Source organism: Haemaphysalis longicornis, unplaced genomic scaffold (assembly GCF_048455015.1).
Source record: "Haemaphysalis longicornis isolate Haplotype H1 unplaced genomic scaffold, Haemaphysalis longicornis Haplotype H1 scaffold_7, whole genome shotgun sequence".
NCBI lineage: Eukaryota > Metazoa > Arthropoda > Arachnida > Ixodida > Ixodidae > Haemaphysalis > Haemaphysalis longicornis.
In genome coordinates this window covers 6752755-6772045 of record NW_027526422.1, presented here as the reverse complement: position 1 = coordinate 6772045, position 19291 = coordinate 6752755, and the positions used below count along the sequence as shown (strand labels likewise).

Below are 19291 nucleotides of genomic sequence, written 5' to 3'. Positions count from 1 at the left end.
GAGTGAGATTTCAGCCCAAGTCTCTGCCACAATTCAGACAGCTATCGAACTCTTCAGAGCATCCAGCTTCACAAGACTGACCCTTGATAAGCTCAGACTGCTGCAGCTGTGCTGATGCCGTGAAAGGTGCGGCTATTGCCCAAACAACATGGTACGCAGAAAGAACATCAAACTCCTTCGTGACGAAAGGACAGCATGTTAAGGTATACAGTGAACTCTCATCAAGGCAAACACAAAGGAACCATGGAAATTTGTTCGTATTATCAGAAATCCATCTTAACCCATTGCCTATCGTAGACTAGCTGAGCTTGTCCACATGGGTTGTACCGCTCCCACCGAAGACGAGCTACACACATCCGCACTAAAACAAGTGCCTGTGCGCTACTGCAGTCAAGCTACCCTGAAATATCTTGTTTAGTTTAAATTGACTTCAATAGACGGCGCTGTAAAAGTATTAAAAATGCGCTCAAAGCTCTCAAAGTATGCATTTTGATTGAGGGACTCCTTGGTGCTGGCAACAGGGGCTTAAAAAAAGCGCCCTCCTCTGTGCACGCACGTACTGGCATCGTCTGCACTCCAGAAAAAAAGAAGAAAACGCATGTTTGCAGAACTTTCCTCGGACTCATATAATGAAGGACTTCATTTCTCATCCGAGAGTGGAAGCGAAGACACAGAGCAGCACATCTCAGAATCATATTCAGACGATGACAGCGTCTCAACGTGTCGGCAGTGGACGCCGATAGATGTAAACAAACCGCCACCGGCAACTTCAAGGTTCATTGCCTGGGGTGGTGTACAAAATTCCCTGTGCAGACTGCGACTATTGATACATTGGCGAGAGCGCCAACATCGAAAGAAGATTTCGCGAACATAAGAATGACATATGAAACAAGAAGACTGCGTCGAATGCGCTTGCGGAACACGTGGAAGCCACAACGCACAACATAAGCTGGGACGAAGCGTCAATTATCGCCAGAGAAAAGAAATGGCTGTCACGCCGATATCTTGAGTCCCTGATGATTAAAACTACAGAAAAAACCCTGAACCACAATGCAGGCAATCTCCCGCCTACGCATGCAAGATGCCTGGGGCGATTGCTTCGACACACTTCTTAAAAACTTCGAGCTTCGCGCCTTTCAGCTCAGTGAACAAGGCTTCCATACGGAAGCCAAAATGTCTTTTTACTGTTTTTAAAAGCACCTTTGGTCGGCGATCACCAGTTTCTTCATCCAAGGTTCATTTTCACGGCCAAGCCTGGCGTGAATGTACCCATGAGAGAGGACGGAAATTGTGTGCAGTATCTTGAATTGTTTATAAGCAATGAATTAGCTGGTTTGATTGCCCGTGAAACCAGCCGCTACGCTGAACAGTTTTTCACTCGGCACAACTTGAACCACCAAGCGACTTGAAAGGAGTTAACGTTGGAAGACCTAAATGTGTTTCTGGCAATAATTATTCTGCGGGGGATAGTTCAAAAACCAGAAATTTCTATGTATTGGCTGAAACGAGCGATTTTCCGAACGCCAATCTCCACAGTCCTCAGTCTGCGCTCCTTGTGCGAGAACTGTGGAGATTGGCGTTCTGTGGAGGATACGGCTATGCACTATTCTGTGCTTTGAAATTTACTATTCTTCTTCTATCTAGAAATCTGATCCCTGCCACAGGTATGTGCTTTGCTCATCATTGTGCTTTTTGTTTATTTATTTATTATTACTTTTTTTGAAATTTTGAAGAGAGATTTTCTCCACCAAAGGATCCAGGAACCCAGGAACTCTCCATGCTGCAGTGCACCTAATCTTCTCATCATATTAAAAAAAAAATATTTTGCATGTATCATAGTAAAAAAGTGCCTTTACTATTTGTTTTGGTTGTTTCAAGATATGTAGAATCGGTTACGCAAATAAAAAAAACGGTATTTTTGAAATCATATTTCACAAAAATACTTGGTAGGCAAAGGGTTAATTAAGCGGAAATTTTGTGAGTTGTGCACATTACCAGAGGGCAAAAGCGTTGTTCATCTTAACCATAAAATTCATCTTAACTGAGTTCGTCTTAACGAGGGTGTGCTGAATTTGCATTCTTGCCAAGGTAGTATCCAATAAAAGTCCTAAACATACCCTTAACAAAGAAAAAAAAAAACGTGTGCAAGAATTGAACTTGTGCGTGAAGCAACAAAATTACTTTGGTAGAGAGGGGGGAATGAAGGAGTATAAAGTAGCACAAGGTTTTCTACCATGCTGCTTTGAGGAATCAACTACCAAGCGAAGTGCTCTGGAACAGGGCAATCATGAACGTACTTTGCAATTCCTAGAACGCCACCCAGTTAGCTATAGCATGGTTATTATGGTGACTGCGTCATGTTTCAGTACAATTGCTGTCAAGAGTAATAGACCAAGGCTAACAAGACACAGGTGAGCTGTATTTGGGAATATGTATTCGCAAATCCTCGTTCTAATTACTTTGAAGGTACCAGTCCTTGCTTGTTTCAATGCTGCCCTATCAACTAGAGAGAAAAAGAGAATGACCTCTATATAGGAAGAGGCCTGAGGGCCTGGTGTGGGTTATGTTGTGCCACAGCGCCCGGCCCCAAATTTGTTGCACGGGGCAACGCGCCAGCAGCGGGGCCGATTCCCGCCTCATCCAAACCGGACCAAACCGCCCGCGGCCGACAGGCCAGACTTGGAGCGCCGCAGAGTCGCCTCTCCTTTTGCGTCGCGGCGGCACGGAGACGGCGTGGGCGTCGCCCTCCCTTTCCCCATCGGCTGACGCAACCCCTTCGCCTCCATTCGTCGGATTTCAAACTTCGGCCAGCGAGGGCCCTGATTGGAGCATTTCGAACTTCTTGGGGCCAGAACGGACTTCCCGGGAGTCCAAGTGGAGTCGGCACCGAGTGGAGAGGTGCCGACGCCTTTGTGCGAGCCATGTAACGCTGTTGTTACCCTTGTACATACTGTATATAAATGCTACTTCAACTTTTCGTCAGCTCGAGAAGTTCTTCGCTCTGCTCTGCGCCGCGTCGATAGCGGACAGAGCAAGGCAGCGACGCGACACCGGTGGCTGCGGCGAGCGGGCCCAGTCCCAACAGTTACAGGAAAAAGGAAATGGGAAGACGCATATTACAAATAATGATTACATGATGTAGGCATAATTTAGAGTTTCTGTTCCAGGTAGTTGCAGGCACAGCTTGAGTGTTCACAAAGGCACTGGTCGTTGAAATGTGGAGCACTGTCAGGAAGGTTCACACGGGTACTGTCGCGTGTGCGAACACTTGAAAATAGGGTGGGAGTCAGTCAGCTGCTATACATCTCTGCACAGGCCGCAAGTGAATTTGATCCTAGGACCATCCAGAAAACGCTTACACTATGGGAAAGACCTATCGCTGGCATCATTTGTCGACCCCATTTCTCGGCGACACACAGAGGCCAGGGAACGATATCTTCAAACCAGAAAGAAAAGGGAGCATTCTGCTGTAAGACAGGGAATACACCGACTTTGCCCGAGAGAAGTGCAGCGTGCGAGGCTATTTCACGTGACCAAAATGGGAGTTGTATTACAACTGTACGGTAAAAAGAAATGGCTTCAGACCCCTCAGGAATTATTTTCAGGGGACAAATATAACACAGTGGTAGGCACTAAACTGAATCTGTGCTTACTGTGAAAAATACAGGTGTTATTTAAGGGGGGACATGGCTTTCAACTTCGGAAAAATGACCAAAACATCATTTTTTTGAAAGCCACATATTCGGCTTCTATGTTTCCTATTTTGTGCATCTGAAAAGTTTTTCCGCTAAAAAGCGTCGCAAAGTGGCATAAAAAAATACTTTTGCCAGGCGCGGTGACATAATATCAGCACAAAAGGGCGAAAAAAAAAAACGGCAATCTTCGGAGCGCTCTATTTCCGCAACGATGCCACCGGGCGCGGCCATTTTGATATCGTTAGATCGGCCGAGCGATCGTCTTTCCTGTTCCGCTCGTCTTCATTCATTCGCGAATGCACAAACGGCAGAAGAGAAACGACGCACAAACGAAGCTAGAAATAGATGCTGAAGCGCTATTGGCCCTCCGGTCAAGGCACGCTAAAATGACCCTCCTGATTGGGTGTCGCAGCGGCAACGCAAGATGGCGGCTGCGTGAACTCCATACTGCGTGTTTTGAGCTCATTTTCACTGCTTCGCTCGGTTAAGTTTCTGTTCAGTCTGTGGTATTCAACACGAACGTTATCACGATGGGAAGGCCTGAGATCCCGAGCCAGATTACGAGAAGATGTGCAGCTCGAAAGGCGGAGGTCATCGAACGCTTCGTGGTGCGCGTGACTCTACCGTCACCAGACCCCGAAAAGTGACACGCGATGTGTGCGCTTGTGATAGCGGTTCGCGATGTGAACTATTAGACGAAGTTGCGATGTTTACACGCTTAGTTATTGCTATGTTTGACTGTGGGCTCACCAGCCTTGGAAAAGAAACGGGCGATGCATCAAACGCTGCGGCGCGCACGGCATAGCCGCTGTGCATTGGAGTATCACATGACTCCTCAACCGGTTACAATTGAACGCCAGTAGTTGTTTTAGTGCCTGCGACATTAGATTTAATCTTAAAAGCAACCTGACTAGCCATATCAGGGATAATCAAAGTACGATATGTCGCGGTAAGCGTGCGCTGCGATGCGCGCGAGCCATATTACCTTTCTTACACGTTTCCTGTGCACTTCTAATAATCATGCAAATAGGTTTGAGTTAGGAATATAGTAATAATAATATGTTTTCTGAGTTAAAGACTTACCTTTCTGTCGCAGCATTTAATAGTGAATTGTTTAGGGAAATTATTGGTACCATTGCATACATCTATGGCTTAGGGCATACTGGCTGTGCTGCGAGAAATATTGGATGCCTTGAATGTCAAAAGTAGTAAAAAAATGCCCTTGCATTGAAGTTGGGAGTTGCGCAGAATATTCTACCAAGCTTCAAAGTAGGTCATTTGCATCCTTCTGGTATGCAATTTTTTGGCAATGAACACATATGAGTACTAAGTTGCTGTGACAGGCTAGATAAAAAAAGTTTCAAATATAAGTAAAAAAAAAAATGCTGCACTTGTTGCCATGGTGACAACACTGCAAAGGGAGGTTGTCCAGTGCGATACAGCCAACCAGCTAACCTACTTTGCATTAAAAGCCCATAGAAAGCTATCTCCCCCTCCATTAGGTCCGCAAACTGGGGTATGCACTCTTCACAGAAGAGCTGAAAATAACGTTTTGTGGAAAGAGAAAGGCTGTAAAAGGCACTTTGATTTTAAGGCATGGCGTTCCAGAAGCCCCATGTTCAAAAGGACACGAAAGGCTACAACCCTGACGACTTTTGATAAGTGAAACCTACGTTGCAACTTCCGAAGCCGTTTTCTCAAAACAGTTTTTTTTTGCCACCTGTATCGCTTGTTCCAGGGATTTCTTCATGACCGCTGGGTCTATTTTGATTCCATTTTTTGCATTACATTCCTTGATGAACAGTTCAGATCGTGACACTCTTGGTTTTCCAGATTTGTTTTTTGTGATTTTTTATTCAAATAGTCGTTCACAGTCGACATGCCTGTTGCACATTAACCTGTAATAAAATGAAAACTGAAAAACATTGTGTTGTAAAAAAAAAATTCTAAAACTGTCACGACCTCGTCCATTCATTTGGGAATGCAAAGCATTTCGAACAAGTTTTCTATCGTGTTTTATAAGCAGCTCAGGCTTGGTACAAGCGGAACAGAAAGAAAATTTAATAAATAAAGAAGTTCTCATATGTTACTTTGAAGTTTTTATGGTGTTATCACAGAAGCATTTCCAGTTGCTGTGCCAATCGAAATCCACAAGGAAATAAAAAAGTTGATTCTGAAAGCCCCGTTCCCCCTTAATAGTTGCCCCAGGAAGGCGACCACCCACCTGGGCCTCCGTGCGGTGCGACCGTCATTGATGACTGCTGCCCGCCCGCCACAACGTGGGTGGAAGAGCAGCCTCTCGGTCTCCCGGTCGTTGGTGTCATCTGGAAAGAGAAGAGGGCAGCTCACTGAGCCCTGCGGTGTTTCGCCACAGCCTGCCTCACGAGACGGCCCTCCGAGTGAAAATTTGGAGGGCTTCAAATGCGTAGCTTCACGCATGTTTGATCCCACTGTTGCTGCATTCTCACGTGTATGTTGAGAAAAATTTTGAAGTTCTACACCACGAAACAGCTTTACAATCCTTTAAAGCCTCTATGACAGCTTATATCAGAGAGTTTTCAAGCAAGACACAGTAACGTAAATATTTGATAGAAGCATTTCACTTAGTTGAACTTTTTGTATTGTGCCCAACAGTTGGGAGAGTGATGAATGAGATTAAGCTAGACGACAACCCCTACATCTTAGTATCATAACTTTAACCTTTGCTCAAGTGCCTTGAACCCACTCTGGGGTCGCGAAATGCACACAAATGTTAGCTGTTAACTTTCTGCCTCGTCCGACAGATGCACAGCTGCCAAATTTTCTAACATAAACAAGTCGGGCCTCTTAGGTTCCATCTGATTTATGGGCTTGGTGCAAACCCTCGAAAGATTATGCTTTTTCCTTTCAATAACAGGTTGCCCTATAACCCTGGATGGAATTTAAAACAGGAAGGAAGCTTATGTTTCAAAGGCATTCAACAAACATGGTCACACTCAAATCTACAAGCGATCAAGAGTAGTTCCCCTGGCTGAGGGGAAGGGGGAGGGAGGGAGGAGGCACGCACTGTAAAATTGAGGGTGCTCCTCCCTCTGGGGGCACTTGGTAGCGGATTCCCCCCCCTCTTGAATTCGCTGTTGCTCAAAGCCTCCCCACGAGTTGCACCTGTCGCATTCCCAACATTCCTGTTGACGCAAACCAGCCAAGAGAAATGTGCCATTGATAACCATGGTCAGGCATCACCCGCCTCGTTTCAGGCATTCGTAGGTCCACAACAGAAATTAATTCACACGAGGTGCTGCTCACTCCAGCAGCCATGGAAAACCTTCGAATATTTCATGGGCGCCCCCTGGCCGCTGCTCTAACATTTTCAGAACTCAGTCATGAATCCATGTGAGTATCGACCTCATAGTCTTCCAGTGGTGCCCCCAGGGACTACACTGCAAATCCCCTCTGGCCCGTTTCGACTAGGCCCAGAATCTGTGCCGCTGCCACTGAACAGCAGCCTCACCGTGACAGAATTTTCAAGCTCCTCAGGATGCTACAAACAAAGCACAAAATTGCTGTATCCTACAGCTGTGCCTGGACACATCCAGTCAAATGCATTCCCAATGTTACACAACAATACCTACAGCCTACAGTGTACATGCACTGAGCAGATGAAGTCCAGCAGAAACACTCCTAAAGCGCCGCGCTACTTGCTCGGTCCCAAAGAGAGCAGTGGGAGACACTGCTGTCCAGCCCCTGCCTCTCGGACCAGCTCCTGCTCACTGAGAGGGCAGCCGGTGCTAAGACAGCTCATGGATTCCTGTGAAGAGGGAGCCACTCCTACAACATGAACACTGTAAATGCTCTGCCAATAAACGTCTCTCTCTCTCTCTCTCTCTCTCTCTCTCTCTCTCTCTCTCTCTCTCTCTCTCTCTCTCTCTCTCTCTCTCTCTCTCTCTCTCTCTCTCTCTCTCTCTCTCTCTCTCTCTCTCTCTCCTCTCTCTCTCTCTCTCTCTCTCTCTCTCTCTCTCTCTCTCTCTCTCTCTCTCTCCCTCCCTCCCTCCCTCCCTCCCTCCCTCCCCAGCACTGACCCTTGATGGCCTTGCTCTCGTCGCTGGGCGAGGCCACCTGGCAGTGGTCGTCCGAGTGGTCGATGAGGGTGACCTTGACGGTCATGCCGTACAGGTCGACCACCCCGTACACCACCTGGGGCACATTTCCCGAGGCCACCCCCTGGTCCATGCCGTTGATGTAGTAGTGCAGGTTGCCATTGGACTTTCGCACCACCCCAATGCGGTCGCCCTCCTGTGGAACGAGCAGCAACACGTGGGCCTTTAGGGCCACTACAATGTCGCCTGACAACTGGTCACACACATTACAAGACAGGGTTCGTACAGGCGTCAAAGGCAACAATTCAAGGGCTTTCAAGGACCCCGTCTAATGCTTTATCTGGAATTATTCTTAGCTTTTTTAACACAACGCAAAATTTGTTTATAGAACAATACCTGATAAAAATAGTGCACAATAATTAAATAGGGGCTAGCAAGCTTGTGAATTTCCCTAGCTGTATTTTTTATTTCTTAGTTGGTGTTTAGACACCTTTTTTGTTGGTGGTGTGTTTATCAGGCTGTTTGATTTCAAAACGTAGGTTATGTTTCCTACATCTCCTGCTTTGTCAGCAAAGGTATCAGCTGAAGATATTAAATTTGCAGCTGCTGCTGCAAGCTTTGCCTTAGTTTTTCTCATGCTGTGAATCTCATCCTCGATAATGCACCTTTTCAGCTGCCTTGCTGCTCCAAGCTGCTCTTTTTCTGAGATTTCAGATTCTTGAGTATGCATTTGATTCGATGTAAGTAATCATTAGCAAACCCATCAAACAGGACCACATAACAGTTGCATTTCTATATCTCCTGCTACATAGATAAAAGAAATAAAAGCAAAATAAAAAAAAAAATGGCCCAAGACCACAGCATGACACATAAGCGCACTGTTTCTCTTCACAACAGCAGGCCTTTGCAACTTTGCTATCTGGGAACGTTTTATTAAAGCGGTGATTTGTGAGCGACGACTAACTAGACAGGGAGGGAGATGTTACCACCTTTAACATTCACAAAGTTGTCTCCTTTGTCACCAACCTACGTGCCTTGCATGCGATGACTATGCTGGAACCGCATGAATGGGTTATGCTAGTGCTACACGGTAACTTTCAATTGACAATTGGACTCTGGCCCACGACTTCGGTCTATGTATTTACGATGGGGCGCTCGATAGACAATTGGTTCAACGGCCTTCCGAAGGCCTTCGAAACAGCCGTGTAGCATATGCACCAGACACTCATGCCCAGCCCCAGGTGCTCTTCAAGGAGCTACTGCCTGCTGTCTTCGTGTTGCCATGGCCTTTTAGAGCAGACTCTCTCATCGACCAAATGTCATTTTTTAGCATGGTTTTCATTTTGCACGATTCATGCTCGCTGCGGCTTTGCACGGGTGCTTGTGCAGCCACGACTACTGAAAAGAGCTCTTCCCAGGCATGACGAAGTTCAACTATGTCCACGTACACCAAGAAGGAGAAAAGGAGTCGCAGCAAACAAGCAATGAGCGAATGTCCACAGGCCACGACAGAAGAAAGATGCAAGCTGGCAAACAGAAGCCTGATTCCATTGGATTGTGTTACAGCATGGCTCAAATTGAAAACTGCCTGCTTTCAATAATGCCTCATTCCTATTCAAAAAAAAAAAAAAAAAAACGCTAAATGTGTTTGAGCAATACACTGAAACTTGATTGTTACAACATTTTATACACAAGCCAAAACTTAAAATTTATGAGAGACGCTTCACATTCCTGTGAAAAACCATAGCCACTGATTATCTCCGTAAAAATCAAGGGGTTTCAAAGACCGCTAAAAAGTTGCAAGACTTTCAAGGCGTTGAAAATGGAACCTCCAAATTCAAGGGCTTTTAAGAGAGAGAGAGAAAACATCTTTATTTGTCCTGCAAACGCGATCTGCGCGAACTCTGCAAGAAAGCATCGTGGTACACATCACAGTGCCTCTCCTGCACGCTGGCTGTCTTCCCAGTGGTGAGGGCTGCAGCAATCCTCAAATGCTGCTGGGCTACTGCCAGAGATGTGTTGTCCTTGTGCGTGCATGCGTTGGTATGCATATTTCATGCGGCGAATTCCTATGCAGTGGAAAAAACTCTGCAGAAATTCAGAGAACTGTCTACTAATGCGTAGCATTCTTATGCCACTTGTCTTGAGTGCGAGTCCTTTACAATCAAATTTTTGGGGTTTTTTAAATCCTGTTCGACCAATTATCTCCATTCAAGCTACTACAACAATTACATTTAGAACTTTCAGGAAATCAGAATTTTTGTGGAAATGCAGGGCGTTACACGGTCCTGGCTATTGGGGTACTCCGCAAAGAATTCTATGCATTATAAAAATTTATACATGTACAGATTGACGCACACAGACAGGCACACAGATATAAAGAAGGGAAAGTGAGTGGTCACGAATGGTGACGAGAGAATAAGGAAAGTAGTCAACTCTATTTCATGAAAGAATAGTAATTTTGGTACGTTTGAATAAAAGTAGAGAAACCAGCACATGCACACACTGCGGAAAGCGAGCAGTTAAGAATGCCAAGGAAGAGATAAAAGTGGTTCGCCTCTTTTTTGGGCTTGAGGGTAGAAATTTCAAAACATCAGAACAGAAGGAAAACGAGGAAAAGTAAGCTCTCCTGGTTGGGCTTTAACACATGACCTTGGTATCCCCAAGGCAGTTTAACAGCTAACCTCATTTGCAAAGCAGCGTTGGGGTCTGCCGTGCTCGACTCAACCCTTTTCCCAGTGTACACGCAGTAGCAGTAAGCATCACGAAGCACGCCCACTGCGCATGGCCCAGAGTCGAACCATGCGGCACCAATGTCACTTACATGCAGTTCGTCCAGGTTGTAATTCCCGTACTCTCGCCTGCTGCCCTTGCCATTGGTGAGTATCCCTGAGCCGCTCATCATTATGGTGCCTGCAGCAGGGCCCAGAAGCACAGCGTCAGCACCACTCTCCGCGTTGCACAACAGCACCCGCCACAGCTTGCACCATAAGACAGCAGTCTGCCTCTCGCATTTCACGAGCAAACATGCCACTAATTTAACAGGATGGAAAGTTAGGCGAGTTGGTGTTGATTCATCTTGAAAACAGGCACGTCGTCCTGTGTATTCATTTTCTCAGTCAACGTCTTTCCGCGCCCGTTTTCAAGATGCCACTAATATAGAACACATATAGCACGCCAACTGCGGTGCACACGACTTCATTCACACTTTAAAACTACACTGCACTTTAACTCTTTCGCTACCGCAGAAAATTGACCAATTTTTAGGGGTCCAAGAAAACATTTTTTTTCCTGCTAAAAAATTGGTTAGGCACTAATTGCAGGAGCACAAAATGCAGATTATTTAACGGCCTTTCCAATAACACCAGTTTTTTAAAGGTTTTCATATATCATAGTTGTGAAAAAAAATATAAAAATCAAAATTTTTGTCAAGTTGTCGAAAAAAATGATAAAAAAGGAGTTGTGTATATCAAACCATTGGTAGTAGAAAAAAATTAGAATATACATTTTGTAGGGAAACATTTCAAAAACACACCCTAAAAAAATGTCGACTTGCGCGGAACAGTTTTTCAGATATAAAAAAAAATGTTAGCACGCACGGTGCTTGTGTCATGCGGTGAAGCCCAACCTCTTATTTAAAATGTGCAATTTCGGGTGGTTTCCTAGAATAAATCTGGTGGTTTGACATTATCAGAGGCACCAATTTGCCCCCACATAACGTAAAAACATCTTGTCAATGGCTGACTTTGCATTTACAGCGAGCACAATATTTGGGACAAGCACGCGATGCGGAAAAAAACATGCATGACGTTGAAAACGGAACGCCGTGGTTGATGCTTGTTGTCGTTCACGGTCAATTATCTCTCAAAACATAAAGCTGAGCTTTATTATCATCTTCTTACTCGCAATTGTAGCTTTGCTTGCAAAAGTGAGGTACGATGAGCTAGAATCGTGCCCTGCGATCTTTGGCCGAGTAGCAGGTGCGCGCTGAAAAAGATCAGCACAACGAGCCTCCTCTTTTGCAGCGCCACCTAACATTTTTCAAATGAAACAGTACAAAAACTTATCAGAGACTCCGTCCGAATAGACAGTTCAACTAAGCAGCAACATTAGACACCCGGATATACCCTCGCATGGAAACGAAACTGGAAGGCGAACAGCTGGCAGTGTAAGGCCGGTTTGAAGCGCTGTACTCGGCAGAACAGATATCTGGCGACTGGGTGTGACCTTTTGACTTGCATCAGAAGTTCTTATCGCAGAAATCGGGTTAGGGTGGGGGGAAATCAGGAGCGCCGTGCTTTGTTCGAGGATCAGTCGCGGACACTTCAGGCGCCATGGCAGGTAGCCTTGAAGTTGGGTAACTGCGTAGTAGCGCTAAATATGAATCTCGCGATGCAGAAACGAAACCGAAACTGTTGTAAACTGTTTACGAATGGTCCTCGGGTAAGTAGAACTACCACAGTACTTAGAACAACTTGCGCAAAGGCAATAAAACTGCCTAAAATCATAAAGTAGCTTTGCAACCAGGCACTGCTTGACATTTTCAGCCGATATCTGGGATTATTACTGTCAGAGCGCGAACCTGACGATTGAAAATCGTTTGCTAGTTCCCCATTCACGCCCTGATAGCAAAAAACAAGTGCTGGTGCAGAGTAATTACGAGTTGCACGCATTGTTCGTTGGTAGCCGTGACGCGCGATGACCACGCCCCTTTTCCACACCCAGGTGGTTCAAAAGCGTGTCAAAAATCACGTTTCCGTTGCAAAAATGAAAACAAAACTGATTTTGAAAGGCCATTTTCTGATCTAACTCCAAACAGCTTTACTTGTTCGAGAAACGCCTGGAACGCTATGAAAAGGCACTCCCAAAAGTATCGATCAAATTGATCGATTTTGATAGGTGCGGTAGCGAAAGAGTTAAACAGGTCTGAAACAAGCTGCTGTTAGATAGATACCAGTTTAACGTATGATTATAAAGCTATGGGTTTACGCGTTATGTAGGCTTGCACACATTTTCAGCATGATTTAAATAAACAATTTGAGCAAAGCTTTACTTACTAAGTGGTCTACCGTTGTGTAAACATAGCATGCACGTGGTTAAAAATACTCAGCATTACAGGCAAAGCCCACCTCGCTGCCATCCATCATACGAGACCAAGCCAGTGATACCAGAATAGTTTTTTTTTCAACTAAGAAGTTCCCAAGAAAGCAGCGTGTATAGCTTTCCGTTGTAGCCACATGGCTGTGTTGCAGGTGGGCGTCAACTTCTGCCCTCTCAAACACAGTTTATGGGCACTCTGGGACGGGAGATGAGTCATGCACAGTTTGTGAAACGGAGACCTGCACCTCTGAGTGAAGCTCCTCTTATTAAGTGTTCAGTTTTTAACGTGACTGTTTTCTCCTTGAAACAAGTTTATGCCAATGCAGCTGCAAACCTATACATGCCCTCCCTTCCCCCTGCCTGCACCCGACTGCAGTTTAGGGGAAGCAGACCTCAGTTCTCTTAGTCCTATTCATCCGAACTACACGTCAGGCGCACCTGCATGCCAGCCTCTACATGCTATGCACAAGGTCAAAAAGGCCAAAGATGCGCAACAATGCGACACCTTGGATTTGTGAGGGCGGTTTTTTGCATACAATTAGGGGCAAATTCTACAATCCCACACACGTCAGAAAAGCAGACATTAAATATGTGGCAGTGCTTACCAGTGCTTGCGCACGTGATGAAGTGCGCGACCTGCTCACTTGTGAAGCCAAATGTGTGAGACCCCATCGGACTTTAGATCTGCCAGACCTGGTCAGGCACCTGGGTGCATTTGCCCCTTAATCCCTCGCCATCTTCTCCTCTCCTTTCAACTGGTTCATAACAAACCCTCCCCTGTCCTACCTACAGCACCAGTCGAGGCCTTGCTCCACAGACCTGAGCGCATGTTGGTCATGGTTGCCGGGAACTCCAGGGTGTCGGGGCTGTGCGTGGTGACGCCCAGTTCAATGGAGCCGGACCACTTGTTCACCAGCTCGTCAATCCGGAGCTGTGCAAGGGACAGTGGCTGCTTCAGATGAACAGCCCTCCAGTCGGAGCAACAAAGAGAAGCTCCCTGCTGCACATGCTGATCAGGCAAATGAGAGTGCCCTGCTACGACGCGACTCTGGCAGCAGACTCGGCAATGCCATCCAAACAGCTACAAAGCACCGGGCCCCGCCTACCTCTTCACAAAGAATTTCATCAACAGTCAGTAACGGCAACTCCTGGGAGATTTTACAGTACAAGCCTGAAAGAAGAGATGGAAGTGCTTTGTGCTGCCGACGACAAACTACAAATGCAGCCTCACACGGTCTTTCCTCATGCATTATGCTGACTCACATCAGTACAAACAAACAGCCACCATTTCTGGCCCCGCACGGACTAGAGACGTCCGTGCAGGCAGAAGGTCGCACCTCGAACCACTCGTCGTCCCTCAGGGACCTGTGGGTCATGACCACGCCGTTGTTGAACTCGTCGGCTGGCCGCCGTCTCTCCGCAGTGCGGTCGTTATTGGAGAGCTCCACCAGCGTGCCGCACCGCTGGTGGAAGCGCAGGGGGTCGTCCACGGGAGCGGCGCACGCGGTCGCCCCCAGGTCGAGCCCGTTTATGTTGTCCCCCAGTGCCAGACCTGCACCACAGGCCCCCAAACGTCAGCCCTCTGCAGCACACCTATGCTGCACCTAGGGCCCCTTCTGGCCCACTTTGCGTGATTTATCAGAATATAATTCGAAACTATGACGTTTCTCCTGTGATTTGCACCGCAGACAGAAAATACGCTGGCGGGCTATGCAGATTGTCTGAGCGCATTTTCACCTTTATTAAAACACTCCCGTGGTTTGCTGAAGAACACTCAGTCAAAAATATTATGGTTGTATTCTGAGTCAGCAATCCACTTGGTGTGTTTCCTTGATACCGCAATGCTTTTACATGCACAAATCCCTTTCAAGGCTCTCCTTGACTGGAAGTTCGAGTAGAGGAGGGATTTAGAAAACACATTAATTTTTCATACCAGAAATTATTATAATCAGGTCTGAACACGTGTTAATGCTGCTAAAATTTTGCTCCGCAATGGCTCCAGCTTTGAAGGCAATTCAAATACAACAATATTAACAAGTGTTCCCAGAATGCCGTACAGCTCATCCTCATGCATGTTGTTCACAGTATAATTTTTTTACAGGTATGAGATTTGATTTTTTTTTTAAAGTTGATGCAGGACTTCTCGACAACATGGTATCCACTATATGACGAATCCAGAAGGAAAAGCAGGACCCAGACATCCAGTTCTCATGAAGCAATAAAAGGCACAGCAATAAGCACAGCTACGTCTTCCTTATTACAACCCATTATTGTCCCCGCCTGAACCCATCTTATTCTTTATTACAACACACTGCACATGAAGCGTAAATACAGTACAACTTTCATGAAACTCAAGAAACAAGCTTTTACCTTTTTTTTTTACTTTTTATCAGTCCTTCCCTTTCGGTAGAAATAAAAATACAATTTCAAGCTACACTTGCCAGTTGCCAGCCATGAAAGGGTATTTCTAAGTGGAATAGCCTTCACAGGCAGGATGAAGCTCCCACAGCAGTTGACCCATTGGCTTCCGCGCTCTGTGCGGCCGTTCCTGCCTGCTATTCCGCGGCAAAAGTTTCGCGCCAGCGGGCGGCATGTGGCGGTGTATAGAAATCGCAATAAAGTCCGCAAGAAACGTTATAGAACAGCAAATCTTGCTTTATTCTGTTCGCAATGCTTCACTGCATCAACTCTTTCAGTATGATTTGCATGTGTGAAAAGCTTTAGAACACAGAGGCACGTGAAGCGCAACTTCGCATTTTCCCATTCCCATCAGTTCTCGGACTTTTTGCCGCATGACTTGCAAACTAAGCAAAGCCTTGATGGATTTTTCTTTACTTTGTTTGGCAGGATCTGACGAGCAAAATGAGCCCACTCGGCAGCTTGCAGGCGCATTGGTGCAGCTGCAATAGGCGGGTGTCTTTGGCCGCGGTAAAGGGGCAGAGCGACTTCTTCGAAAATGGCCTCTGCGAGATTGACCTTCCAGTCGGTGTAGTGGAGCCATTTGCCGGTCGCTTTTACAAATAAAGCATAGCTATTATAGACAGCAATGTCCATAATGTAAAAGAAGATTTTCTTGTAGCCTTTTGCATATCTTCTCATGATGGGAAAAGAAGCAAGTTGTTGGTCCTCGCGATGAACTCCTCCCATGCCTCGGTAATAATCTAGTACAACTTGCAGTTTCAAAACTGGCAAGCCGTTCCGGCGACCCTTCTTGCCTGAATCGGTCACATTAGCTTCACTGTGCACGGTTGAGAGCATAGTGACCTGCTTTTTATCTTGCCATGTTAGAGCCATGATCCCTCGCGCAAAGAGGGCTTTGCATTCACTTTTTTCAACTTGAGCTGCTTGAAACCTTTTGGCATATTCTTGCGGTGTAGACGAACTGTACCAACTGCGTTCGAACCAGCATCTTTGAGGTGACGAAACAGTGTCGGCGAAGACTACCAGTTGTCCATAAATATTGTGTGGCCGTCAGGTAAGCGTTTTCCAACAAGGTCAAGAACAACAGACTCAGTGCACAATAACCCATCTGTTGCTGGCGTCTTCTCACTTTTTCCAGTGTAAATTGAAAAATTGAGGCAGTAGCCACTAGATGACTCACAGAGTTTGCAGAATTTCACTCCAAATAACTCACAGAGTGTAGAATTTCACTCCAAATCTTGCTTGTTTCGAGGGGTTGAATTGCACATAGGACAGGCGACCGCGGAACTTCATCAGACTTTTGTCCACCGGAACACTCTCTTCGGGATTATACGCTGCACCAATGGACTTGAGTATGTGATCGAGGACAGGCCGTATCTTCCAGAGCCTGTCTTCACTTTGGGAAAGGCTGTTGTTGCAGAAATGTAGGTACCGCGACAGCGCCCAAAAACGATGTCTTGATATCACAGTGGCAAAAAATGGTGTGCTGGTAACAGACCTCATTGGCCAGTAAGACTGAATGCTACTCTTCTTTACTTGGCTCATCAGCACACACAAGGCGAAGCAGGCTTTCATTTCATCGGTGGTTGTTTCATGCCATGAGAAGTCGGGATGCAAACGCTGCTTTTCGCGTGCGAAGGCGTTTGTGTGCAACGCGATAATGCTCCAAACCGCCACTCCAAGAAGCGCATTGAACACTCCAAGAGCAGTGGAACTTCCACCTACTTGAAGCTCCATGGATCTCTTGATGCCAGGCTGGCTGTTGAAGGGGTGCTTGACAATTTTTTCCACACTGTCATCTTCTTCCCATTGTCATTCTTCCATCTTTCGCGCCTTTGGAGATGGCGGCAAAGCAAATCTTCCGCTGCACACACATTCACCTCTTCATCACTACTACTTTCATCACTTTAATACTCCCCATCGTCTAATGAAACATCATCATCACCACATATGTCACTTTCGGCGTCGCTGTCAAACACAAGTTGCGGAATTTCTTCTTCTGTCAAACCACGTTTTCGACGCGACGCCATTGAACAAGACCAGCCGCGATCCCTTCGCTGACTTCACCGCTAAAAACGCGCACAAAAACAGCTCCAACAGTGGAAAACTGTGTCCATCTAGCGGAGAACATATCAAGCAAAAGGCAAACACCAAGCAATGTGCTGCCATCTATGAAAGATAATGAAAAACAATAATTTTCTAAGCGGCCGGCGTTTCGCCGGTCAAAGAGCTTTTGGCCTTGGCTGTAGCGGTTGGCGGAAGTCAATGGGTTAAGGAGGGGAAGGGACAGAGAAGAGTAGTCTTGTGTCCCAGAGGAGGTTGTGGAAGTTGCTCATAAATTTCGTGTCCTGACCCTCCAGTTTCATTATGCCCAACCAGTGTCCATAGGCTAATAGGAGTTGCACAGGCAGAAGAATAAATTTGGGTGCCTCGTAATCTGCGCACAGTCTTTCCTTGTAATACACTTCGAAGACAGTTGCAAGCACTTTGCCACGGTGGTAAGCGGCAAGCCGGACACGGCCTTCAATGCAACCGCATTTATAACAAGCTAAATGTGCAAATGCCCAACCCTTCATGTGGTGGTGCTCTCCTCCTGAACGGTGAGGAATGGCGGAGCTTACCGTGGAAAACAAAAATCGACAATATAAATAAATAAATAAATAAATAGAATGCATGCAAAAAAGATGGGGACAAAAAAGACCAAGAGACGAGACGAGCGCTCTCTCTCTTTTTTTGCTAGTAGACAGTTTTAGTTGAGCGCATGCAGAGAGTTGCGCACGCATCTAGCGGCAGCGCAATGCGCGCAGCTAAGTTCTCGCGAAGAACCAGTTTTAGTTGACCACACGCAGAAGTCGATGCATGGATAAACCAGTAGCGCTGAAATGCGCGTTGTGTTCCGCAGAGCCACTAAACGCCACATTGGCGAATGAAACATGCGGTTGTTGGCCAGCGCCAGGCGTAAACCTAGCCAGAAGAAGCCGTAAACCAGTTTGTGAGGAGACGACGTTCCTTTGTTGCTTTCGTTTCGCGGGCGAGAGACCGGAAAGAGGACGGGAAGGGCCTCACGCAGGGCCCGCAAAGCCCGTAATGCAAGAAGCCCAAACTTGCGGGCGCATGCGAAGTGTGCAGCTCCCGCTTGGGTACTGCGCATGCGCTCTCGCGCCCCCGCAAGTTTCTTGCGTGCGCAGAGTGGCTGCGTGTGCTCAACTAAAACTGTCTAGTCTTTTTTGTGCTCTCTTTCTATTTGAAGACCATGAACCTATTTGCCCAGCAAAGCATTCCCTTAAGAGATGGGTCAACTCACGTGACTCCTCATCGTCCACGATGGATATCTGGGCGCACTTGCCGTAGAGGTCGACCACCGCATGCACCTGCGGAGGCACCTGGCTCGCGGCCACGCCCTGGCACCGGCCGTTGACGAAGAACTTGAGCTCGCCGCTCGCAGTGCGCATGACCCCCACACGGTCCCCTTCGCCCAGCTGGTCCAGGTCAGTGCCGTACTCTTCCACCAGCGTCTTGCCGTCCTGGAGCACTCCGGTGCCGGACATCACCCACGAGCCCTCCCGCAGGTTGGTGGCACTCGACGGGAAGGCTAGCGTGCCTGGGTCCAGGGCTGTCACTCCGATCTCGATGGATCCGCTCCAGGTAGACACCTGCATCCCGACAGGCACAAGTAGGCGTGCGCGCAAAACAACCGTCAGTAATACAGCTCAAAGAATCAATGAGCAGGCAGGGAGTTATTATGTGTAAATGCTACAAAAATATTTATGTAAAAAGCATTAAAGTAGCGCAAACCCAAATTAGTTCAGTTGCAACGCAGAACCACTTTGTGGCAAAACAGCGCGGCTTAACTATGGGAGAAGACGAAACCAAACAGCACTCGTCCTGCCTGTTTCCTTCTTCATGTGTTTTTGTTAAGCCGCGTTGTTTCAACACAATTTTAGACCCCAAATTCACCGAACTGTGCATCGTTCTGAAGAGGCACTTGCTTTACCAGCA

At 46.7% G+C, this 19291-nt stretch overlaps 1 protein-coding gene across 2 annotated transcripts in view; it reads right to left on the bottom strand.

The window, feature by feature from the left end:
• Nucleotides 1-19291, bottom strand: part of Neurl4 (neuralized E3 ubiquitin protein ligase 4) — a 65690-nt gene that overhangs the window by 45062 nt on the left and 1337 nt on the right. For both annotated transcript variants that reach the window (XM_077675808.1, XM_077675809.1), the window contains exons 2-7: nt 18597-18945; nt 14209-14423; nt 13691-13802; nt 10596-10684; nt 7754-7967; nt 5920-6019 (exon numbers count right to left, since the gene is read on the bottom strand). In XM_077675808.1, coding sequence (XP_077531934.1) covers nt 5920-6019; nt 7754-7967; nt 10596-10684; nt 13691-13802; nt 14209-14423; nt 18597-18945 — 1079 coding nt within the window. The remainder of the gene's footprint in view (nt 1-5919; nt 6020-7753; nt 7968-10595; nt 10685-13690; nt 13803-14208; nt 14424-18596; nt 18946-19291) is intronic.